A 26,142-nucleotide genomic window follows, 5' to 3' on the forward strand; every position below is an offset into this window, starting at 1 on the left:
CCTTGACCACGCGGTGACTTCATGCTCCAGACTTGCCGACAATTTCTCGCGAATAATACATATATATATATATACGTGTATGTATACGAGAATGTACAGATACACGCATGTATACGGAGAAACGAAATAGTCGCGAGTCGGAAAGTTCAACGTGACAAATGCTTCCTTTGTTCGATCGATTTGAAACCCTTTGCTTTCGTTCTTTCTTTCATCCCTTTGATAGAGGGTGAAAAAAAAGAAAAATCCCAGCGTCGGATCCGAAATTCATCGAGATTTTTCAAGCGTTCGTCTGAAATGTCTTATAGACAATTTGAGCGAAGATGTAAACGTTAGGCACCCGTTTTCTTCATTTCACTTACGTTTTTATCTTGTCAATGATACGGAATTAATTGGCCGAGTTTGGATTGTGATGCGGGTGTAAGGGGTAGAGGAAACATACATTTTAACGAAAGAGTTGAAAATCGTTGAACGTCAATCAATCTAACAAGGCCGAATTCGTCCGTCCGCATGTCACGTGAGATGCAATTATGCATTGTAATTATTTTTCGCTATTCACCCGTTGAATCGCAAATGGAAAATCAATTTCAATTAAACAATATGAATCAGTGTTTTTTATGTAGAATCAATTCGAACGTAGGGAAATAAAAGGAAGGAAACAAGTTTTTTCAGGATGGTTAAGGGTTCCGCAAAACACCTTTCGACCATGTGAGTATTTCGCTCTGCACGTAAAGAAGGTATCTGCATACTGGCATTCGAGGTCATACAGAAGCTTGTATAATGTACATACATAGTAAAAAGCAATCGCTCCGTTCCAGAGCGAGCTTTTATCTCTGAGTATTTAGTTCGCTGTACAGAGGTAGAGGCGTAACATCCGAAATGTATTATTCAGGCACAGAATCCCTGTATTAAGATGTTGTAAAGATTGCATAATTAAACCAGACTTTCAACGATGAGGCTTTCTTTTTTTTTTGTGCTCGTCTTTTTTTTTGATTTTGTTCTTTTGCTGCATTATTACCAACTGAAACAATGAAACAACAAAACACTTGCTGCCTTCCTTTCTTTCCCTTTCTCTTTCTCGTTCTCGGTTTCTTCATACACTGCAGGTACTGATGCACGGTGAACCATAATGGTTTATATTCCTTTGCGAACTTCTGTGTTAACAGTTTATCAATTACCGAGAAAATTCTCAGGATTATGCTACTGGAAGGGTGAGGGAATATGCATGTACCAAGGTGATTGCGAAGTTATCAATTATGCTTGAAAAAACTTCCGTGTGTAGTCTTTGGGCGTAATAAACACGTTGAGAAGATAATGAAAGCTGAGAGATGAATTAAGAAAAATACAAGTATAATGTGGAAAGCGACGTTAGTCAGATTGGGTTTGATGCTGAATAAGCTTTACTCAACTCTCGCGACGCACGCGACAGATGCAGAACCGAGTCTGCGTGCTAATTTCAATTCTATTGTTATTTCGTGGTACAGAAAATAGCGGTGAAGATAATCTCCGCTAATTTTAACTATCGCGAATTCTCTGCGGACGCGCAACGCTTATTATATACGGCTAATCAGGATTATTCTCTCGTCTCGTCAGGAGAACAGAGCTTGAAAATGGCTTTTGCAGTGAAATTATACAACGACGAATTTTTCAGCAAAATCTGTGACACCTTTTTCGCTGCTGTGTTGAAAAAAAACAAAAACTTCCCAAGTACCATCCGGTTTAACCATGACGCACGTCAATTTGATGATAATACATATTCATTTTAATCGATGAATCTTTGATCCACCTCGATCTCTTTAATAAACAAAACAATTTTAATACCAGTCTTAGACTATCGAGCTTTTACTGGCTTTTTTTTAATTCCAATTCATTTGAACTTAATTAAGCACAATACAATTACTTATAAATGACATTGAGCTGAATGAGAAGATTGAGAATTATTCAAAGGATCATCTGCTCGACTCTAAATTAATTGTGATCGGAGTGTATACAGGAGATTCAGGTACACTATGGTTGAATTCAAATTATAACAATTAGATCTCTTTTTGGACGGTTTAGATTTTTTTTCCTGTAGACTCACTCACATTCGCAAGCGCGAAGTACCTTCTCAGATTTTGGGATTGAAATGAACTTCAAAACGTTTACCAACAGTCCTACTGGCTGTATATTCACAAAGTGAACGAAGTTAATCAGAAAAAAATGTTCACTTCTGTCTGTCCGTGGTGAGAATATACTAAACAATGTTGCCGATCAAGTGCGTAGCACTTTGCTGTACGTCAACTAACGCTGACAACAAGGTTGTTTATACATGATAAAAATTCTCTGATGTCTGGATTAGCGATATACACATGTGCGAAATAAGCGTGAAGTAAATAATTGGATGGTATTTCAATCTTCGAATCTTTTGGAACATCAGTTAAGATTTCAAATATTATCTTTTGACGTTGATGGACGGAGAAGAGATCGTAGTTTACGATTTTAGTATCAGGGTGATAACATCGGTGCTGCTAATGATATATCGAAGGCTATCTTTGTGTGTATGCAAGCGGCTAATTCTGCTATGAAGTACCGAAAACTTGGCGAACCGAATTTAATTTGAGAAATGCACGGCAGTACAAATTGCTTTTACCAACTAAAACCGCAGTTTCCCAACTAACCAGGCAATGTCCAATAGTCCTGGTGGTTTCTGTCCTGTTAAGCCCATGAAACTTGACCTCGGTACAATAACCAATGATCGAATACCCACCGATGCAGAACGTGTGACTTAAATTGAATGCAGTTTCACATGTGTGATTGGTTTTTTATGATTTTGCAATTTGCTGAAGCTAAAGCTGAAACTCCAAAATGCTCTATCCATTCCACTTGAATTAAGAATGTTAGAATCTATTTGAGTTGAATTAAAGCTGAGAGACTTTGATTGTGATGATTGAATCGTCGTTGAAATCTGGGCCCTGTCAGTTTTCGCGAAGATGAAGATCGGTTGTATAGTTTTTCTCTTTCATAACATGCCAATTTAGACTGATAAGGGTGATAAATCGCATTCAATCACACGCCTTGTAGTTAGTTAAACGAGATAAATTCAGAGCTCGCATAGTATAAAAGAAGCCAACTGACGGCTGCAAACCAACTCCCATCTGGGCTCCATAAGACAGAGCATCAAGTGTGGTATTGAAGATGATGAAAATTGCGATCTTATTCGCCCTCGTGGCTGCCGCTGGTAAGTAACAAAATCTTTATCTACATTTTGCGGAGAACAATTTTCAGTCGGAATTATACATTGCTCACCAAGTGAGTGATATTCCATCTGCTTTACGAAACGAAAATTTGACAAGTGCGAGTTTGCATTCTCCGGCAACTTGCATTACTCGTTCTTGTCGACTTTTTTGAAATGTCAACCATGGAAAAAACACATTGCTGAGTAAATTCACTAAGAAGCAGTCTTTGTTTACCGTTTCAAAAAAACCTGAACCTCTTTGTTTTAGTTGCGGAGCCCACATCCCTCCTGAACTCGTTGAGCCCCACCGGGCGTATCGTCGGTGGTGTTGCTACCTCCATCGATGAGGTACCCTACCAGGTATCTCTCCAGGTCTTCGGCTCCCACATCTGTGGTGGTGCCCTCATCTCCGACACCTGGGTCTTGACCGCTGCTCACTGCATGGTCTACCCCACTGCCTGGTTCACCATCCGCTCTGGATCCACCCTCTCCAACAGCGGCGGTAGCACAACCTCGTTCGCCTCTGTCATCAACCACGCCAGCTACGGTTCGAACAGATGGGGAATCCCAATCAACGACATTGCTCTCATCCGACTGAGCAGCGCCGTCTCGCTGGGATCCACCCGTGCCGCCATTTCTTTGTACAGTGCCAACGAGGAAGCCGTTGTCGGTTCTGCCGCCGTCATCACCGGATGGGGTGCCCTTACTGAGGGAGGCAGCTCTCCCGTCGTCCTCCAGACCGTCACCGTCCCAATTGTCTCCAAGTCCGACTGTAACACCGCTTACAGAATCTGGGGAGGACTTCCCGACGGCCAGATCTGTGCCGCTGTTCCTGAGGGAGGCAAAGACGCCTGCCAGGGTGACTCTGGTGGTCCCCTCGCCATCAGCGGACGTCTCGCTGGTGTCGTTTCCTGGGGTAACGGATGCGCCCGCGCTGGATGGCCCGGTGTATACACCGAGGTCGCTTCCTACCGCAGCTGGATCTCCACCAACTCTGGAATCTAAGAAACAGTCTCTAAACTGCACTCCGCCGACCTTCCAACCAATCGCGAGGCTTGATTTCATTCATGATATTGTAATATTGACCGAAATAAAGCATAACAGTTAAAAAATAATTTCCATAAAAATTCATTAGTCCTTCTACACACCTATTGTAGTATCCTGCTGCAAGGAAATTCGACGGGATGGTCTTCATGGAGCTCAAACAACGGTAACAGATGTCCAGGCAACCGAGAAAGTCTCATTGCCTTTACAGGCTTTAGATAACAACAGTCTTAAGATACAGAGGATTTCCTCCACCAAACTTGCGTTCTCTGTTGGTATAAATGGTGACCGTTTCTTTGCAAATTAAAATTATTCTATTTCTCTAAATTCCTTACCGAAACAAAAGAATTCTTAATACTGGGCCTTTAAAACTGTAATTCTTCAAATCTCTCACCCGACATCGAGACTTGTAAGAGAGTTTCACATCTCTCTAGCTTCTCCGGGTACTTAATCAAAGTGAGCAGAATATCTATTAGAACACCTGCACTACTGAAATAATTGAGATAGATTTAATAACGATAATTGATTACATTAACTCGCATATAATTTATTCAATTCACCACAATTCATCTGGTAATAAAGCGCCTTCGCAGACCAAAAAAAGTCAGTCGAGTCTTATCCTCGAAAGAACAAAAGACTTGCGTCTGAAAAGGATCAAGCTCGTAGTGATTCTCATTCTCGTGACCAACACTTTCGGTAAGTAACTTAGTAGCAATCTACGTTTATTTCACATAGAAAACACTAGTTCAGAGTCCAAATATGAGGCATTTAATCTCAGAGTTCAATGCCCAGAGAATTTCCCATTTTATTGATAAAGAACATTACGATTCCAGCTCAAGGCCCTCGGCTCTACCACAACGAGCTGAGTCCCACGGGCTGCATCGTTGGCGGAGTGGCAACCTCGATCGACGAGGTACCCCATTAGGTCTCGATCTCACATCTACGGTGGAAGCATAATATCGGTAAGCTGGGTCCTCACCGCTGCTCACTGCATGGTGTACTTGATTGGGTGGTACGCGATGTGAGCTGGACCCACGCTGTCGAATCAGGGTGGTACCGTCAGCCTTGTCACCGCCATAAAAATCCATAAGAGCTACGGAACAAACTCATTCGGGGTTCCCGTGAACAACATCGCCCTCGTCAGGTCAGGATCCGCGTTTGTCCAGGACTCGGTTGGCGCAGTCATTGTTCTCTATTCATCTGGAGAAGAGGCCGAAGTGGGCACCAACGTCGTGATCACCGGATGTGGTACTCTAACAGAGGGTGGCAGTTCCACTACCATTTTCCAGATAGTCGCTATTCATCATTTCCAAGCCTGACTACAGTACTGCCTATGTAGCATTGGGCGGACTTCCCAACTAAAAGTGCTTATAGAAAGCAAAGACACCTGCCAGGGTGACTCTGGCGGTCCTCTCGCCATATATGGACATCTCGCCGGTATTGTGTCGTGAGGTAACGGATGCACTCGTGCTGGATTTTCCGTTGTCTACGCTGAGCTTGCCGCTTACCGCAGCTGGGTTGTCGCTAATGCCGGAGTATAAGTCACGCTGCTATGAATCGTTCGTACCTCAGAATAGGTGGTGTTCCAAGTGTATATTATGTTCCACCGTGAAGAATCAATCACAATAAATAAAAAAAAATTAACAAGTGTTTATTCAAAACTGTCGTTTACAGTACATTTATTGCTATAACCACTAGTACCAATGGCGATATGAGAATAGAATTATTCAATAGTGAACATTCGAGAAATTAGAGAATCGAATTAATTAAATATATTACCGGTACAACTGGCAGTAGTAGGCAGGCTAGAATCTTACTTCGGACGCCTGTACGATGCTATTCCAAGTACATCCAGCTCAAACAATTCTACAAATATTTTTGCGGACCTTTCGTATCTCCGCTGTCCAGAGCAAGTAATTCCCACATCTGGATACTATGACTGTCATAAAAAGCGTACGTTTTTGTACTAAAAATTGTGGACTTTTTCTTATCAGTTAAATTATTGTGAGAAAACTTGGTTGCCTTTTTCCAGCAAGGATATCGATTCCATATGGGTATAGTTAACTGTATCGAGTAGCGTATTGCGGGTTCACCTGTCCTGGACCTTATCTAACCGTCAAGTGGGTTGAAGTAGTCGTAATCCATTCTGATCGCTTTTCGGTAGAGTTAATTCAACGGTAGTTATAAAGTTGAATATTTTTCAAATAGAACCGAAGATAAACATCGCGCTTTCATGCGTGACTATTATTTAGCACAGACACATCTATTTTTCTGTCATCTAGTTGTGTTACTGGGTGTATCGGTTGTTCCGAGTCCCGCTTAGCGACCTGTCGCGCTGCATGATAATTGCGGAATGATCACTCGAGCTGAGTGCTCCGATCTTCAGTTTGATCGCTTCGATTGCTGGTGGCGCCCTCTGCGCGCGTGACAGACTTGTCGTGCGTTTACCACATTTCGGTAGTGTACGTATATAGTTTTATTCTTCCTACATATCCAACGAGGCAACCCCGAAATTTGAATGCTAGTACTTGAGTGACGGGCATCTTTGCGTTCTGTCTTTCAGAACAACCCGGTGCACATTGCGTTCACTCCTTGTACCGTGCCTTGGGGTTCAGTCACCCCTCAGGGCGTACGTACTACTTCACTACCCCCGCTGTTTGGGGGATACATGCTTCTCATTTTCCGGGTTGCCTGGATTCGTAATTGACTCGTAGATATATTAGTTATATCCCACGGCCCAGGTCACGACACAGTCGACAACAACTTGAGTGAGCACATTGTTGAAAAAGGTGGTCAACAGCGACTGAAAAAGCATTGATGTAAGTCTTCAAAAACACGGAACAAGGGATTTGACTTTGCACCGACTTCTCACACCCTTCAATGAATCCTCTGCTAAGATTTTCATGAGCCACTTTCAAATGCAAAGGTATCAATCTTATCATTATGAATTCATGCGGTGAGCCGGAGCATATAACTATAATATAGGTTTAAAGAGTGCCAGCTGTATGATTGGTATATGATGAGCTGCGCCATCATCTAACATCATGCAAGCCATCACTAGTATTTGATAAGATTTTAGAATATTGCAACAAGTAAGCCATATAGTGATACGAATCGAATTTAATAAAACACGTACTTTCTTATTCACAATAAGTTCTGGACTCCAATGCTTAGCATAAGTAGAGCCGTCGACAATTATCCAGCTAGTCTCGAGCTTTTGATCATACAGAAAACGAACCATTTTATTATGTTCATTGATACGTAATTGCATACATGAATCAATCTATAACATTGACACAGTTGTATCTAATAACATGGTGCAAGATTGAAATAAAGAAGAAACGACTACTGCAATGGACATCAGCTACAGTTTGCACCTATATTTCCTGCCTGGACTGTGTTTTGAAGAGCAGACTATGTTTGGATCCTGTCGACTGCAGTTCATTAAAGAGATTTAATGAGGTTTCTTTAGCAACTAAAACTACCTATCTTAGGACACGTATGGACGGCAAAATGATTAACCATTAATCGATCGATGAAAACGAGATGGAGGATTATAAGAAGTTTAGTATTACCAGCTACCAGAACAATATCTCGTTGAGATATTGAGTCAACTGTTTCAGACTACACGAGTCGATTGAAGCTGTCGTCAATAATGATATTGATGAGGAATGACCATATTATACATTACTTCACCACATCCTCACATGTTTTATGAAATGGAGAAGTTATATCAGTCGAAATGTGAAAGAACCAATGCTCGACTCGTAATTCATCTAGAAAATAATAGAGTACCTTGAATTATATCGAAAACAGGTCAAATCAATAAATTGTGTTCAAAACACAATTTAATCACGCATGGGCAAAACAGGTTCAAGAACACATTTTTAAAAAAATTTTCAGTACAGCCTCACTTCTGCGAAAAATCTGAGAAAATTACAGAATATGCAACGTGATTAGATGTTCAATTGTTGAAAAAAGATGTTTGTCGCTTTATCAAATCCATCAGTAATCAGTAATTGAAACCTGAATAAAATTATTTACAGCTACAGTTTCGTACCGAAAAATCTGATGAAAATCTCTCACATGAATACAAATATCTATAAAATACACCATTTTTTCCTAATTTTCGGGGTGGAAATGATGTCAAAATCGAATAAGAACTGAAAATCACGTTTGTGTCGGGCTCTAACCTAGTACTGAGTATAGATAGTTAAAATGCAATCTAACTTGTTATTTTGGGACTAGCAACAAGTTGATGTATGATGAATCCGATTTGATTAAAAAGCAAATTTCACATGCAAACCCGGTTAGGTCCAATAGTTGTCAACGCTACAACAACTGAATATTTATAAGAAAGAACATGAAAGTTTTGTCATCCATCATCAATTCACACATGGAAACTAATAGCAAAGGTGACTTTATCAAGGAGAACTTCTAGCTCGAACTGGAGCAAGGCTACAATACCATACCATTCAACATTATCAGAATCCGGAAGATCAAACCAAATTTAGTTTGAAAAATTTTAGAAACAAAGAAACAGGACGGAGCAAAATATTGGTCTTGAATGCTGAAACTTTGAGATAGTGAAAGAGTTCACATACCTGGAATTATTATCAGAACTTACATCAGACAACGAAGGGACAAAGGGAATTACAAAGCTAAACGCCACTGCAAATCGCACCTTTGTCTCGCTAGTGCCCCTCATGAAATCAAGAAACGTCTTCAGGAAAACAAAGTTACGTCTCTACAAAACACTTATCCACACGGTACTGTTTTACAAAGACAAAGCCTGAACAATCACGTACAATTCCAAGGCTACTTGATAGGTCTTAGACTATAATTTTGCGAAAAGAGATTCTGGAGAATAAAGTACAAGCACGAACTGTACCAGCTGCACAAAAAACCCAATCTTCCGATATATGAGTATATCAGATTGACAAGGCTACAATTAACAGTAAATGTGGGTGACAGATGTATGGATACCAAAGTAGGTCCTGACTGGGCAGCCAAAAGCAAAACCGCCCGTCAGGAAACCAAGACTGCGATTGGTGGAAAGCGTTAAGTTCATGAAATTGCAAACAATAGAAGAGGCTAACTGGGAAGGTTTGACTTCGTCTTTAGCACCATCGATGAAAAAGAGTGACTGAATTCCCCGTTTACTGTGTCCAGTAGTGTAGCCGTCGGGTAGCTGACAGCAAGTAATCATAGTCTACCGAAAACTGTGAAGTACTAAATCTACGGAAAGTGATTAGATATTGATGGGTCTGGACTGCATATAAAATCGTTAATTATAACTGCCATAATTGGAGCACAGATGAAATCTGAGCTTACCAAATCTTGGCGCAGATATATAAAGATAAGAATCAGTAAAGTGTTCGTTTGTTTGATTGACTGGACGAGATTAATTAAGTAAGATATTTAATCAGATTCAATCACGTGGTGTATATTCAAGTAATTGTGATAAAATTATAGCCAGAATGGTATAAAAAGAGGCGGCAGACAAATGTAAAACAACTCCCATCCGGACTTCAGAAATCAAAGCATCAAGCGCGGTTCTGAAGATGATGAAAGTTGCGATCCTGTTTGCCCTCGTGGCTGCCGCTGGTGAGTAATCAAACCCTCATCCACATCGTGGAAGTAAATTTTTCAATCACGCTTATGTTCTTTCCACCAAGTAAATGATATTCGCTCTGCTTTGCGAGAGAAAAACTTTCCGAATTCCAGTTTAAAGCCTCATGTGTCTTTGATTACTTATTTTTTTCAATACCTGGGAAATATTCAACCCTGAAGTAGTACGTTCCTGAGTGGAAGTTTCATAGACCGGCGAGTGTTGACCGTTTCATGATAACCGAACCGTCTTTGTTTTAGTTGCGGAGCCCACATCTCTCCTGAACTCATTGAGCCCCACCGGGCGTATCGTCGGTGGTGTTGCTACCTCCATCGATGAGGTACCCTACCAGGTATCTCTCCAGGTCTTCGGCTCCCACATCTGTGGTGGTGCCCTCATCTCCGACACCTGGGTCTTGACCGCTGCTCACTGCATGGTCTACCCCACTGCCTGGTTCACCATCCGCTCTGGATCCACCCTCTCCAACAGCGGCGGTAGCACAACCTCCTTCGCCTCTGTCATCAACCACGCCAGCTACAGTTCGAACAGATGGGGAATCCCAATCAACGACATTGCTCTCATCCAACTGAGCAGCGCCGTCTCCCTGGGATCCACCCGTGCCGCCATTTCTTTGTACAGCGCCAACGAGGAGGCCGTTGTCGGTTCTCCCGCCGTCATCACCGGATGGGGTGCCCTTACTGAGGGAGGCAGCTCTCCCGTCGTCCTCCAGACCGTTACCGTCCCAATTGTCTCCAAGTCCGACTGTAACACCGCTTACAGCATCTGGGGAGGACTTCCCGACGGCCAGATCTGTGCCGCTGTTCCTGAGGGAGGCATGGACGCCTGCCAGGGTGACTCTGGTGGTCCCCTCGCCATCAGCGGACGTCTCGCTGGTGTCGTTTCCTGGGGTAACGGATGCGCCCGCGCTGGATGGCCCGGTGTATACACCGAGGTCGCTTCCTACCGCAGCTGGATCTCCACCAACTCTGGAATCTAAGAAGCCGTCTCTCAACAGGACCTCTCCAACCCTCCAATCAACCGTGAGGCTTCATTCAATTCCCGATCTTGTAATATCGATGAAAATAAAACAATTCAAATGAAAATTTATCCGAAAATCCATTAATCCTCCCACACACAGTTAGTGCAACTTCATAAAAGGACGTTCACCTGAATAAACTAAATGCCGGTGAAGCGTGGTTCACCTATATCCAGAAAGTTTTAATAGACTCCCTGTCTCTGACTTTGAGTTCCAGTTATACTTTTAGATATCGAGAATTCCCTTCGTCAAACTCACTATTCTTAATGGCAATTATTAAATTCCAAATTGAATAATTATCCAGCATGCCCTACACTTTTCAATAATACGAAATTTCATATTTGACAACTTCATTTTGCTAATCTTTCTCTGGTCATCTGATTTCCTAAAGGAATTTCTTGCCTATCAAGCTTTTGAACTCGGCAAAATGCAATTGAACTTAGCAGAATATCTATCACAATACTCATTCTAGTTAAAGAATTTATTCTGATTCAATAACGATAATCAATTATTTACGATCACGTATAATTTATGCAATCAAACTATATTTCAACGCCTTCAGTTCACAAGAATAAAATTTAATCGTCTTCAAGCCTTGCGGGAAAAAAAACGTTATTAGTATAAACGATCTATGCAACATCTGTTATTTTGCAATCCACGAACATCAAGTATATACCTAATATAGATATCTATCTTAGGGGGTAAATTGAATTGGCCACTGATATCAACATGTACTGCTGGTGGTTATTCAGGAATGGGAGAAACATCTCATCGACGCCGAGTTTCATTCTCAATCTACAACCGTGAGGTACAATCATCACTGCGAATCGTAACAAGCTCAGTCATTACATACCTAACGTTGCCTGTGAATTGTAGAGTCGATAGTTAGTCATTGAAGAACCAGATAACGAATTCTCTTACAACTTAGAATCCGTCATATCTTATTTCCTATTCTTTTTGCATATATTAGAATCATTTATATGTAAACGTAGCTTCATTTGATAAGAAAATAATGTCAAGGGAATAAGGACTCGAATCATTTTGTTCTATTTTTCATGTGTAAGTATAAATAGTGTATGAATGTCTAATAAATTATGCGTGCATATACAAAAAGAAAAGATTGAATAAAATCGAAGATCAAGTGAATAAAATCATTACTGATTACCATTAAATTTCAACCTATGGATTAATTGTATTTATAATGCTTGCATTATTTCTTTTAGTATATTCATGACAATTCAGTTGTAGAAAAGAAAAAAAAAATAAGAAAATCAATCCGTTACAAAATCACACTCTAAGGCAATTAATTGTAAGACGCCTTAACAGTAGAACGTGGATGGTGCAGTTGTATCAGGAAAAAGACCCGGCGTCACATGATAGTCAAGCCCGTAGTAACCCTTATGAAAGAGCCATAGTATAAGTAGCGTCATCATGGATGTTTCTCCGATCAAAAATGACTAGATAGTGATAAAAGGATCACTGATCAAGTCCTCGACATCACATAATACTTCTCGATTGGATACCATAAAAAAAGTTTAGTACAGATACATTCATTTCCTTTCGATCCATTTGAGCAAGCTCGTTATGGAAAAAAGTGGTCAATATAGACAGGGATAAATTTCACATCTGATTGTGAGTGGTCCGGAATAAACGAGAGAACGTACGAACTAGGAACTTGTTACTGCTTCGACTCCTTAGAGCTCCCAATGAATTCCCAGCTGGGTTCTTCTGTTCCAATAAGAAATGAAAAGCTGTGAACTATATCATAGTGAGTTGATCGTAAGCCGGAGTTACATTTCCGTAAATTATAAGTTTATTGACCGCTAGCTGTTCATTGCTTGGAGGACAAGCTGGGCCGCGTCATTCAAGCCATCACGTATTTGGCATGTTTGTAGAATATTGAGACAAGCAAACGATGGTGAAACTGATCGTGTTCAATCAAATATGTGCTTCCGGGTTCGCGATACACTTGGCGTTCGAATAGTATAGGAGAGAGATCTCAACGATTATCCGGCTAGTTACGGGCTTCTAATCTAAACAGACACTAAACTCGAAACGAAAATGACCAAGTTTTTAGGTACCAATGTATTCGCGCTAGCGACTGGAAAACCTCATATCCAAATATCTCTAAAATTAGTATGTAAAATCATTTAACAAAATAACACTACTTGTATGATCTAATAAGTGTCGAAACATTCTCCTCGACCGAACCATGAATACGTCAGTTTGGGGCTATGTGGTCAATTTTCATAACAATACGGCAACCGCTTCCGAAGTTCCAGGTTGGATGGTTCACAATGAAATTGTCCCACCATATTTATTGTAACATTTAATCTATGCTCGAAAGAATCGAATTCGTTGACAAAGCTGTGTAATTATCGTACATGGCAAATGATTCAAGTGAAGAATAAACTAATGCCACGATGGATATCAGTTAGGATATTATTTAGAATATTTATAAAGTAAGTTAAAACCCTGAAGACTTCGACTCATTGAAGAAATTTACCTTAGTTACTTTGTTAACGGCATTCAGTACTCATCTCAGGAAATGCACGGTATTCACTCTTTGGCCATTGAACATCCGGTATAAAAAACAAAGACGATAAAAACAAGACGGCAGATCACACTAACAATTTCACTGTTTCAAAATTTCTAATCGACATCATAGCAGAACACAAATTAAGTTTTATATCATCATTCGTTTCCAATATATGATGGCTTAGAATGTAGTCAGAATCTCAATCTACCGAACATCTCTTTCTACTGTAAAATGTCGATTATCAGATTCTCGTTTCACGGTGAAACTGTGAAAGTAATTCTATTAAACTTGGTAACTAATGTGGCAAAAACTTAAGCTCGAGCACACACCTGAAATCCTCTATTTTCGACATCATGGCTTTCTTTGATGCACATGCACTTTCGAATAACTCAATTACACGCACTGTTTCACTGGGTATAAATTACTTAACATTGATTTAAAACATCGATAGTGGCACCATCGGTGCTTTTCAAATCAAACTTTCTACACAGGTGTTGTTAAAAAAATCGTATGTAAAACGTGCCGATGGATGATATCTAAACAACTGTGACTTTCGGCATGATCCGTATCTTGTGACACAACGTATTATTTTACTCACCTTTTGATACGCATTACGTACTTGATTTATCCACATTGAATGCATTTTCCTTTTACAAAAATTATTTGTGTACGAATGCCACGAAGTAACTTTCTGTAATAAGCAAAATTGAAATAGAATCATATTATAAAAGTTAGGGAATGTGAAATATGTGTGAAATGGTACTCGGAAAAATAGATATGCACGTTCTGGATACGCATATAGTCGATGTACAATTGCATTCTTGTGATAGTAAAATTGCAGCGCCAAGTCGTGAGAACCTAGTCGTTACTGAATTTTTCGTCTGATCGCGTCCGACAATACAGTCCTAGAGAACAAGTGGGTTACTGTGGACGTATGGAAATCAATAAGATCTTGTTGAGATCCAGACCGAAATGAATACCAGAAATCGTGACAGCAAAGATTAGAATGGAATTGGAATCTGAGTCTAGCCAATCTTTGCACGGATACGGAGATAATAATCAGCAAAATGTCCTTTATTCTAATTAACTAGTCGAGATTAATTAAAAAAGATATTCAATCAGGTTCAATCACCGGATATGTACTTAGATAATCGTGATAAATTCGTAGCCACAATATCATAAAAAGAGGCAGCAGGCAGCTAAGAACCTATTCCCATCTAGACTTCAGAAACCAAAGCATTCAGCACGGTTCTGAGGATGATGAAAGTTGCGATCCTGTTTGCCCTCGTGGCTGCCGCTGGTGAGTAAACATCTTGTGGAGAATAATTTTAAATCATAATTACCATTTTTTACGAACCAAATAGCCTTTGCTCTGCATTACCTGAAGGTAACTTCACAAACGCAAGTTCTTGGAAATTTCAGATACCTCTGATCATTAATTTTTTCGAATGTGTATAAGATATTCGATTCTAAAAAATATATTACTAAATGAGAATTCCACAAATCAACGATTGTCCACCGTTTCACGAAAGCCAACAAATCTGTGTTCTAGCTGCGGCCCCCAGGTCCCTCCTTAACTCGTTGAGCCCCACCGGCCGTATCGTTGGTGGTGAGGATGTTAGCATCGAAGAAGTACCCTACCAGGTATCTCTCCAAGTCCTCGGTTCCCACATCTGCGGTGGTTCCATCATCTCCGACACCTGGATCTTGACCGCTGCTCACTGCATGGTCTACTCCGCTTCTTGGTTCACCATCCGTGCTGGATCTACCTACTCCACCAGCGGCGGTAGCGTGACCTCCGTTTCCTCGATCATCAACCATGCCGACTACGCATCAAACTCCTATGGAATCCCGATTAACGACATTGCTCTGATGAAACTGTCATCAGCCCTCACCTTAGACTCCACTCGCGCCGCCATTACTTTGTACGAACAGGACCAAGATGTCGTTGTCGGTGCTGAGGCCATCATCACCGGATGGGGTACCCTCACTGAGGGAGGCAGTACTTCCACCACCCTCCAGATCGTCACCGTCCCAATCATCTCTAAGTCTGACTGCAGCAGTGCCTACAGCGTCTGGGGAGGACTTCCAGACGGTCAGATCTGTGCCGCGTATCCTGAGGGAGGCTTCGACGCTTGCCAGGGTGACTCTGGCGGTCCTCTTGCGATCGATGGAGTTCTTGCTGGTATCGTTTCCTGGGGTAACGGATGCGCCCGATCTGGATGGCCCGGTGTTTACACCGAGGTCGCTTCCTACCGCGACTGGATCACCGAGAACTCTGAAGTCTGAGAAGCAGACTGTCAACTGCACTTCGCCAATCTTCCGTCTGATTGCGAGGCTTGATTTTATTCCCGACATTGTAATACCAACCAAAATAATGCGAATCAATTAAAGATTCTATTCTAAACATCACTTGAGACTTATGCACACTGAGTAGAGTAACCTTATATAAAGAGAAATCCGGTGGAATGCTCTTACAATTAACGATGCTGAAACGACATTTACAGATGTCTAGGCAGCCATGACAAGCTCATTGCCTTGACTTCTAACTTTAGACAGGAGTTCTACCTTCTAGATACTATGAATTTTCTCTGCCGAACTTAATACTCGTATTAACAACTGTTTTATAACAAATTTAATGATTACTCCATCCACTCTATATTATTCAACGACATGCGAGGTTTCGTAATCGCCGCCTTGATTCTCCGAATCTTCCACACGATATCCAGTCTCGTGGCAGAATCTCTCACCTATTTAGCTTGGGCGGGTATATGATGAAAGTGAGTAGGATATTTGATAGCTTACCTGTACTACTTAAAGGTTTTATGTAGATATGATGACTATAATTTATATAATTGGTCACGATTTATCTGATCCTTTGACGGTATGAAGACACCTCATCAGTACAACAACGGCGAGGATTCAGTCTTATTCTAGAAAAAACACGAACCTCGCTTTCATCGGGAAATGGTCAACCTCATAGTGACGCTCATTCTCGTGGCCTCCACTTTCGGTAAGAAACCCCCGAGAAACTCACTCAATTGCATTCATTTCACCTGGGAAACTTTATGTTCTGAGTCTAAGTCTAAGTTTAAAGCACTTCATGTAAAAGCACAACGCCTCGAAAATGTGCCATTAATTATTACCTCTGTTCAACATAATTTCATTTGGTAGTAATAAAACTTAAAATAATCCCACTTTGTCGTTCAGGGTGGATGTAGGAGATACTCTCAGTCACATTGAATATTCAAAAAATATGAAATTCTTTTTATCTAGTATCACATTAAGATCGAGTAAAAATTTGGGTATAATGGTTTGAGGGCGCGTGAAATTAGTTACAAGAATCACGATAGACAATCGAAATTTCTTTTTCAAATATTTGAGATATTAACCGCGGAAAAAGAGTCCGCGCGTGAAAATAGCCTGTTTGTTACCTCCACTACGTAGCCAGTCGAATCGCGCAGTGGCGTTTGGCTTAACTCAAAGAGTTACATTCATTAGTAGTAAATAAGACCTGGTGAAGATCGAAATCGATGATGGTCGTTCAGAGAAGTGGTCCGAGTGACGTATAATGTCATAAATTGCAAATAATTTTCACTCATTGATTTCTCTTGTTGTTTTCTAACAGGTAAGACAATCGTTAATTTGAATTCACATAAATGAGTTTATATTTTTACTTTAAATGTTGTATCGCAAGTTCGATGTACGGTAGGAGTGAATACCGTTAATTCAAAATAGTACCAGTTACTAATACATTCTAATACTTATTTTTTTCTTATGAGGGAGGCATGCGACCGACATGCATAATTGTTATTGTGTCTACTAATTTAAAATGTTTTTCGTAACACAGTTCATACGGCTTGGACATTAACCTTTGATGCAATAGAGTGTTGAAATTAATTGGTTAACTTCAATAAGCTGCCATAAGCTGTTGAAGTTTAGACAGTGATTCTTATTGCAAATAAAAGATAGATTATTTTCATGCCTTATTAGTACCACTGTTGCTATGACTGGTGTCATCGTCAATATTATTAAAATTTCTTCCGAATTTTTTTTGCAATTAAAGGTACACGAGTGATTCCAATCGGAAGAAAGGAATATTTGCCTGATTTCACGACAGAGTTGACCAATAAATTCTCCATGCCTGTTCACTGTAAACTGATTTTGGTACTGTGTGACTCTTTTTACATTTTAAATGTTTATTGTGGCATCTAAAACGTGGTACAATTTTATTTGAAGAATATTGCTCACTGTACTGTCAATTATATGATGCATGGATCAAGAGTTAGGGTTAATCATTAATTAGGTCATCAAGAATCAAGTTAGCACCTTGGGTGCATTCACTCATTGTACCTCACGGTTTCATTCATTTTACCGCCTGAGTGAAGGTTCGAATACATTTCGAAATAAAAAAAATCTCCACAGCGCAAGGCCAAGTTTCAAATTTAAAATCCATGCAATTATACGGTAAATATTGAAGCCTCAAGCACCTGGCTTGCCAAACTCCATTATTTTGTACCGCCTAAGTAAGAATTCGAGTTGCTTCAAAATCAATAGGGGTCAAGATTAGACGGCGTGAAGCCTTATGTTAAATTTAAAATCGATTTGTGTCACATTTCGATAGATAATCACGTCCCAAACGATTGTCATGCGGAAATGGAGCGGAGACGAAAAAGATTATATTATAGTCAATTTTGACCGTTTCTATGTCCAGAACCACTTGAAGGATTGTGATTAAATTTATAAGGCAAGATCATGTGGATGGGATCTCCTAATCCTTTAAATTTACACTGAATATATTCACTGATTCAAGAGATATGGCGCCATGAAACAAGGAAGAAGTTGAATTGGGTAAATAGTGGCTAAACTTAGTTGCGATTAAAGCACGGTCTGATCCACGTCAACAAGCCATCATCTATTTGGTATATTTTTCGAATACTGCGGCAAGTAAACGATAGCACAACCAATTGCATTCAATCGAATACGTGCTTTCGTGATCGCGATAAATTTCGCGCTCAAATGGAATAAGTAGAGCCGTCAACGACAAACAGGCTAGTTATGAGCCTAGTTATAAGTTCATCCACACAGACGATGAACTCGAATCAAAGATGATCAAGTTTAGGTGCATTGTGTCCACTCTCCTGGTTGTAGCAGCTCATATCCAAATTCCAGTAAAGTTCTGATCTCCGGATTTTGAGGAGTAGTAGTTCGACCGTGTGAGTGTCGAAATCTTTTTCCTGACTGAAACGTGAACACGTCAGTTTAGGACTCCACCGTCAATTTTTATATCAATGCGGCAACCGCTCCCGTGAACTATTTTTATTTCAGTTCTATTCGCATCACACAGGATTCTAGTGTGAAACGAACTAGTTGTTATGCTCGACATTAGTCAGAGTAGTGTAGCAGCGTATTCGTCGCCTAGTCCGTGTGTGACGAAGCAGAATGAGTTTGGGACCTGAGGATTTCAGCTAATTACAAAGATTCAAGGACGTTACTTCAGTGAATGCATAGTATGTGCTTCAAAATCACTAATTACAACTACGACGATTAGATCACAGATGAAATCTGAGATCATCCAATCTCCACGTGAATGTGGGGCTAAAAATCAGCAGAATGTCCTGTCTTCTAATTGCCTATTTAAGATTAATTAAAAAGATATTTAATCACTATCGATAGCGTTGTAAGTATTCAGATAATCATGATAAATTTATAGCCTGAATAGCATAAAACGAACGACCCAACAGTAATAAATCAACTCTCATCTGGACTTCGGAAACCAGAGTATCATTGTGAAGATGATGAAGATTGTGATCCTGTTCGTTCTTGTGGCTACCGCTGGTAAGTAGGCAAACCTCCATAAACATCTTGTGGAGAACATTCTTTAATCAGAATAAAAAATCTCCCATCCCCCATTGCCCAATTCCACATAGAAGGGCTTCGCGGGAGGAAAACTTTCCAAGTGAGAGAGCTTGAAATCTTCCTGTGACTCTGATCATTAGTTCTTTTCGATCCCTCGATGAACATAGGGTAGTTCGGAATCAGTTGTAATAAGGACCAGTTGTGTAACGATTTTTGTTGACCGTTATCTTATTTGTTTTTAAAATGAAAGAATATGTAATCAGTTTTGTAATTTCGGCACTTTACTGGTATTTATTTATTTATTTATTTGGATAAGAAAATAAATGACGGGTGATATTGACCAAGACAACATACATATAACGTTATGGTGTATCGGGGAATAATATAAAATGAATAAATTAATATTTTAAGTACTCAATAAATGAATAGAATGCTTATCTCAACATCGTTGTATCATCGAGGTGCCGAAATACATTGATATTAATATTGGGCCGTCAGTTTTTCGTTATGCTATTATATAGCCTCAGAATTACTAATTGTGGAGGTTAACTATAATTAAATTTCCCCAACAGAATTCGAAGAAGCCACTTGGCAATTCATATATTTGTGCACATGATACTACGAATATTTAGTGAGACGCTAGCTAGGTGACAATGAAATAGGTTCCCTTCGAGAGACACTCATCGACTGACTTACTCAAGATGGCGCTAATGCGACATTTCCCGTCACACCACACTTGCACACATGGATAAACGTGCTCATGATATTAAAATTCTTAGAGTTGTAACATAACGCGTCTCTCTCGAATGATAGTGGGTACTTACTATGCTATACTGTACTATACTATACTGCGTGAGATATTTGTTATGCTACAACTGACCCCTGTCCACTGTATTCCCGAATGAAAATTGCTTCGACTGACAACCGTTTGCCAATTTGCGAGAGCCTGGACATCTGTGTTTCAGCTGCGGCCCCCAGTTCCCTCCTGAATAAGCTTAGCCTCGCCAGCCGTATCGTAGGAGGTGAAAATGCCACCATCGAGCAAGTACCCTACCAGGTATCTATCGAGGTGAACGGCACCAGCATATGCGGTGGTTCCATCATCGCTGAGAACTGGATCTTGACCGCTGCTCACTGCATGGTCTACGATATCGCCTGGTATATAATTCGCGCTGGATCATCTCTCGCTTCCAGCGGCGGTAGCGTGAGCACCTTTGACTCTTACATCACCCATGAGAACTTCTCAGTAAACAGTGATTATGGATATACCGTCAACGACATTGCTCTGATCCATCTGAACGACAATCTCACCCTGGACTCCACCCGCGCCATCATTCCTCTGTACGAACAAGGCGAGGAAGCTGTTGAGGGTGCTAAGGCCATCATCAGTGGATGGGGTTCCCTCAATGAATCAGGCTACTGGCAATCCGTGCTCCAGGTTGTGACCCTCCCAATCATCTCCAAGTCTGACTGCAACACCTCCTACATAGCTTGGGGAGGACTTCCTTACGGCGAAATATGCGCCGGGTATTCTGATGGAGGCCACGACGCTTGCACAGGTGATTCTGGCGGTCCTCTCGCTATCGATGGTGTTTTGGCGGGTATCGTTACCTGGGGTAAGGGATGCGCCCGATCTGGATGGCCCGGTGTTTACACCGAGGTTGCTTACTACCGCGACTGGATCAGTGAGAACTCTGGAGTCTAAGAAGCAGACTCTCAACTGTACCTCGCCAACCTTACAACCGATTGCGAGGCTTGATTTCATTCTCGATTTTGTACTATTTCGAAAGCAATACAGTAAATTGACTAAAACATGTTTGATAAACTCATCCTCCCCTTTATCCTAGCGGCTATTCCACCATTTTCTTTTCACTTTCCACTTTCCACAGCATCTTCAAGTGAAAGTAATCATCAGCCGACGAGCGCTATAACGACATCTGGAGATGCCGATGTCCAGTTCGAATTATGGACTGTCTTAAACTTTAGTGTTAATTCATGATATTTTCAGGTCACTCATGCAAATCCGAGGATTCATATTCTTGAACTTTGGGTTTTCCAATTAATGATGATTTCAAGCTGTTGTCAAAGAGAAGACGCTCTTTCTGAAATTCAGACCGAAGGATGGTGAAATTCAGTTCTTCACACTTAATTCTCATAATAATAAAAAATTTTCAAACCTGTCTGGGTTCTACGAATACGTTATAATGGTGAACAAGTATCCGAAGCATTGTTTATCGTGCTGCTAGTAGCATAGTATCGGTACGTGCAATGAGCAATCAATAGAGTTTAATCGCATAATCACTCAATCAATATCGATTTATTTTTGGACCGTTACTATGACGATATGAATAATCGCTGTATCCATGTTCGATAAAAATCAAAGCCAAATTATTTTGTCGCTTTGGCCCCAGGAGAGGGCTCTCTTCAGAGTTACTGGAATATTTTTACAGACAATATATAGAAATATGTAGAACATTTTCATACTTGAAATTGAATTCTAAAAATTTTGTTCTGACTCAGTACATTTCTCGACATGTAACAGGAATTAGAAATAAAAATCCAAGAACAACACAGGTAGATGCATATTTCGTAATCAAAATGCATCGTGCAAATTGAGATATCTTTCTTTTTATCGTAAATCTAAATTGAAAGCAAGATATTTTTACATTATATCTGAGTACTTTTTAGGTCGAAAACGTATCACATTATTCTAGAATTTTAATGAGTTTGTATACGAATCGGTCAGAGGCAAGTTTACGACTTGTATAGACCCTTTTCAGAAAACAATTTCTAGTTCATGTTTAAGTGAGACTTTTTGTAATTAAAAATGAAAGTGGATAAACAAGCGCACGTGTGTAAGTGTAGCGTATCCTTGATGGGAGTGAAGGAAGGAAGGTTTAAATCAGTTATAATTAACCTAGTCAAAATCGTTTATGTAAAAGCTCATGAAAAATATAAAAATAATAGAGAGCGAAAAGTTTTTTTGTTTGATCTGAGTTTTGAACGAACTATGACAGATATTACTAAGATATTAAATATCACGTCGGATGGTTACACCGAAATTTTTTTCAGGACTATTTCACGCATTTCATGAATTTAATGTTTCATTATTTTTTTGATTCTTCGGTATCCTCGCATCTTCGTAGCTGAACTTGGGATTAAAACTTAATATCTAGTTCAGGTGGTACGTCTCTTTTTTACTTATTTAATTTAATGGAAACTGCATTGCATTTACACTACAGGGAATTTTATAAACAACATTAAATTTAGTTTTCAAAAGGATTATCAAAAGGCTGTTTTTTCCGAGTTAAATAGAAATAGTAGATTACTACTGTTCCTGGAGTTCTTAAAAAATTTAATAAAAATTTTACTATCAGCAACGATCTGTCCTTCCTATTTAACTTAGATAAATATAAAACCCCCCAGAAAAATCAATCTAATGTGATTTACAAAATTCTATGTAAATCATGCAATGCAATTTACGTTCGTCAAATAAATAAAAAAATTAAATTCAGAGCTTACGCATACGAACGAAGCATCATATTGGACGCAGAGAGAAATAGCCTTGACTAGACACAGATTGGCCATACATATATGTCGAGAAATGTAGGTTGAAATAGAAATTTTATAATTAACTTTTAAGCGTGTGAATTTTATACAAATTTATTTATGCTGTCGATAAAAAAAATTCTGTCACTCCGAAGAGGGCCTTTTCGTTCGGGCCAAAACTTGAAATAATTTGATTTTCATTTTAATAGACCGCCGACACCAGGATCATTAATAAGCGATACTTTCACCTACATAAGTAAAAGAAGAGGATTGAAGTTGGAGGATGATTCAAACTCGTGGGGAATCATAATCAGAGACGATAATCAGAGAACGAGGTTCGTATCCGTTCAACCAAGAAAGCACAAATTCTGTGTCCAAGATTATCGTATTAACTCTCAAAGCCCGACTTGACGGAAGATTTTCCATTACAGTGGGAATTGCACCGCGATTCGGGAGAAGACTTGTTTTAAAAGTGACCCAGGTTTTTCCAGGTCTTGATTAGCGTTGCAGATTCTAAAATATTTTAAGATAGCCTTTGCGATTGCAATTCCTCGCACATGAATCATCATATTTGCGATTGGCACGTGACGAGTCGATGGTGAGAAAGGTGGCACAAGTGGAGCTAACGTTGAAAATTGCCCTGTATATCATTGTGAGCACAAGCTGAACCACGTTACGTAAAGCCACTACAAGTACCTAGGACGTAAGTATAATGTTGCGGCAGGTTGAAGATCACCGAACCGATCGGATTTAATCAAATACGTGCTTCCTTGATCGCGATAAACTTGATGCCTAAATACTATAAAAAGAGCCGTTAGCGATTATCAGGCCAGTTTCAAGCTTCTAATTTACACAAACAGTAAACTCGACTCGAAAATGATCAAATTTACTGTTTTATTCGCCTTGGCAGCTGCCACAGTCGGTAAGTAATCAAGCAATAACTAAAACTTCAAGTTGACAAAGTATCCCGTAAGACCAGGACGTAAAATCAGTGAGAAGACTAACGTGAACTCGTCTTGTAAATGTGGGCCAAATTTCGCTTACGGGGTTTGGCAGTTATTACCACGGTGCTGCGATTGATGTTCTCGGAACTACTGAACTCCGTAACCAAAATTAGGCCCATTTTTTCCGTGAACAGAAAATAGGAGTCCGGTCTCTTTCGTAATCTTACATTCTGGTCTGGACTCAGGGCGGCCAGAGTCCAAGCCTCATTCCTGGCTCGTTTATCAGGTGCAGTTCCTCTGCTCCGTACACGCGAGGTGAACCCGACCCATCGCATAGTCGGTGGAGCGGCGACGACCATCGAAGAGACGCCTTACCAGGTTTCGGTTCGCGCTTTGGGGACCCACTGGTGCGGTGGTAGCATAATCTCTGAGACCTGGATCCTTACCGCCGCCGAATGCATGCCCTTCCCGTGGACCTGGTACACGGTCCGCTCCGGATCCCAGCTTTCCAACAGTGGTGGCACCATCCACCAGGCTGCAGCAACCATTCTGCACCCGAGCTTTGGCTCGAACGCCTACTGGCACCCCGTGAACGACATCGCCCTCATCCAGCTGAGCACCAGCATCGTCTTCGATTCCACTCAGGCCGCCATCTCGCTGTACGACCTGAGCGAACAAACAGTCATTGGTGCCCCCGCCATAGTCACTGGATGGGGAGCGACCTCCAATCACGGCGCCTACTCTGCCACCCTCCAGGCTATCGCCGTGCCCATCATCTCGCAGGATGATTGCAACGAAGCGTACGCCAGTATCGGAGGGATTGAGGAAAACCACATATGTGCCGCTTGGGACGAGGGTGGTCTGGGAGCTTGTCAAGGCGACACCGGTAGCCCCGTCGCCGTTCATGGACGCCAAGCAGGTATCGTTTCCTGGACATTCCAATGCGGAGCTGTCGGATTCCCGGGCGTCTATACCGAGGTCGCTACCTACCGAACCTGGATCACCGAGACCTCTGGAGTCTAAAAATCGACGTTGGAGCTTCGTGATCGAAAACTGAATTGTTTGTGAACACGTTAGTTTTAGGCATGACCTTGTAATGTTGAATAAATACACAGCGATTGGAACGTAAATTTCTTTTCTCCCTGTTCTGACCACATTGATATAACTAATTCAAATAAAGTTTCACTGAATATGAACGACAAAACGATCCAAACATCGAGAAAATGACAAACCCACTCCATTTCAATGTTCTCGGCTTAACAAACTCGTTCTACCGTCTCTGCTCAAATAAGCTTCAAAGGTTTTGATTCCTGGATGAAATTTTTTTTAAACTCGGTCTAAATGCACCGAATTTTTTCTATTTTCAATCTCTATTTTCAGAGTTATTCACTGTGTAAAAAGATATGGTATTGTATTATAAACCGTAACAATTCACCGTGAAATCGGTAAATTAACTTGGGTAGTTTAATCCAGACCTAGATCTCTGTATAACCAGTCTATTCCGCAACGTGGCGGTAATTGAATCAAGCTATTATTTTCTCGCCTCAAACATTTCATGTACATCGTAGTACGAAGTTAACCAACTGTCCAATCTTATGTATTTCACTAACTGCACATGAGCCGGTGGCTCTTGGCCGCCTGTATTTGTTTCTGTATATTATACTCAGTGTGAAACGAGTAATACACATTGAAAATGATCAGTTAGATGTCGAGCAAGCTAGTAAAGTCACGTGGATTAAAAGGAGCTGAAAATACCTTTTGTCCGTATCTCTTCTCTGTCCCTAATCCAACAGAGGAAAATAATGTAATTTACTCCCACGATCTTTCTCTGCGGGGAAGCACATATCAGCTAGGATAGCAGCTGCGATAATTATTGTCTGGGTCGTGCTTTACGGAGCAAAATGAGTTAGACCCTAAGGAAGAGTTACCCTGGGACTCCAGCTGATTAAGGAGATTTACTAGCGTTTCTTCGGGGTTGGATTTACCGGCCATTTGAACAGACACATGGATACCCACTCATTAGCCATTAAACGAACGATAAAATCGTATAACATGGGCCACAAGGATACCCTTGCTCGGTTCTTCTTACTTTCTCCTGACGTGGCGTATAATAAATTCAGCATCGGCTGCAACATCTTCTCCCATAATTTGTCGACATGGCGACCCAATCATAAATGTCTACGAGATTATACAACGTCGAATGTCACAGTGATTACTTCATAAACCTCCAGCGAAAAATATGTTCAGGATTCTACAACCAAAATGAGAATTGCCTCCAAGTTTCTGATGTCGGAGCCTAATATACTGGCACGTTAATCTCATCTCTCTGCAATATCGAAAAACCATGAT

The 26,142-nt window shown here is 40.6% G+C and overlaps 5 protein-coding genes and 1 pseudogene across 5 annotated transcripts in view; 5 read left to right on the forward strand and 1 right to left on the reverse strand.

Annotated features, from left to right (window-relative positions):
- LOC124301738 (disintegrin and metalloproteinase domain-containing protein 10-like) overlaps positions 1-26,142 on the reverse strand; it is a 359,750-nt gene that overhangs the window by 245,409 nt on the left and 88,199 nt on the right. The window lies entirely within an intron of this gene.
- LOC124301740 (trypsin delta-like) lies at positions 3,075-4,331 on the forward strand. Its single transcript, XM_046757117.1, has 2 exons — positions 3,075-3,214; positions 3,480-4,331. The coding sequence occupies exons 1-2, from the start codon at positions 3,172-3,174 to the stop codon at positions 4,214-4,216; spliced, it is 780 nt and encodes a 259-aa protein (XP_046613073.1). The 5' UTR covers positions 3,075-3,171; the 3' UTR covers positions 4,217-4,331.
- On the forward strand, positions 5,040-5,796 carry LOC124302042 (trypsin 5G1-like; annotated as a pseudogene).
- LOC124301739 (trypsin delta-like) lies at positions 9,738-10,973 on the forward strand. The gene is made up of 2 exons (XM_046757115.1): positions 9,738-9,862; positions 10,127-10,973. The coding sequence occupies exons 1-2, from the start codon at positions 9,820-9,822 to the stop codon at positions 10,861-10,863; spliced, it is 780 nt and encodes a 259-aa protein (XP_046613071.1). The 5' UTR covers positions 9,738-9,819; the 3' UTR covers positions 10,864-10,973.
- Positions 14,625-15,848, forward strand: LOC124301742 (trypsin-3-like). The gene is made up of 2 exons (XM_046757119.1): positions 14,625-14,741; positions 14,994-15,848. Exons 1-2 carry the CDS (start codon positions 14,699-14,701, stop codon positions 15,728-15,730), a joined length of 780 nt encoding a protein of 259 aa, XP_046613075.1. The 5' UTR covers positions 14,625-14,698; the 3' UTR covers positions 15,731-15,848.
- LOC124302044 (transmembrane protease serine 9-like) lies at positions 19,168-24,923 on the forward strand. The gene is made up of 6 exons (XM_046757796.1): positions 19,168-19,279; positions 20,266-21,003; positions 21,190-21,256; positions 23,059-23,184; positions 23,659-23,771; positions 24,080-24,923. Exons 1-6 carry the CDS (start codon positions 19,237-19,239, stop codon positions 24,814-24,816), a joined length of 1,824 nt encoding a protein of 607 aa, XP_046613752.1. The 5' UTR covers positions 19,168-19,236; the 3' UTR covers positions 24,817-24,923.

This window comes from Neodiprion virginianus, chromosome 4 (genome assembly GCF_021901495.1).
Source record: "Neodiprion virginianus isolate iyNeoVirg1 chromosome 4, iyNeoVirg1.1, whole genome shotgun sequence".
NCBI classification, from domain to species: Eukaryota; Metazoa; Arthropoda; class Insecta; order Hymenoptera; family Diprionidae; genus Neodiprion; species Neodiprion virginianus.

Bases quoted from the DNA above. Each gene is read 5' to 3' on its own strand.
- LOC124301740 (XM_046757117.1), top strand. From the start codon at position 3,172: ATGATGAAAATTGCGATCTTATTCGCCCTCGTGGCTGCCGCTG. The intron at 3,215-3,479 runs GTAAGTAACAAA...TCTTTGTTTTAG, and splicing joins CGCCCTCGTGGCTGCCGCTG to TTGCGGAGCCCACATCCCTC.
- LOC124301739 (XM_046757115.1), top strand. From the start codon at position 9,820: ATGATGAAAGTTGCGATCCTGTTTGCCCTCGTGGCTGCCGCTG. The intron at 9,863-10,126 runs GTGAGTAATCAA...TCTTTGTTTTAG, and splicing joins TGCCCTCGTGGCTGCCGCTG to TTGCGGAGCCCACATCTCTC.
- LOC124301742 (XM_046757119.1), top strand. From the start codon at position 14,699: ATGATGAAAGTTGCGATCCTGTTTGCCCTCGTGGCTGCCGCTG. The intron at 14,742-14,993 runs GTGAGTAAACAT...TCTGTGTTCTAG, and splicing joins TGCCCTCGTGGCTGCCGCTG to CTGCGGCCCCCAGGTCCCTC.
- LOC124302044 (XM_046757796.1), top strand. From the start codon at position 19,237: ATGATGAAGATTGTGATCCTGTTCGTTCTTGTGGCTACCGCTG. The intron at 21,004-21,189 runs AAGAAGCAGACT...CACTTTCCACAG, and splicing joins CAGTGAGAACTCTGGAGTCT to CATCTTCAAGTGAAAGTAAT. The intron at 23,772-24,079 runs GTAAGTAATCAA...CTCGTTTATCAG, and splicing joins CTTGGCAGCTGCCACAGTCG to GTGCAGTTCCTCTGCTCCGT.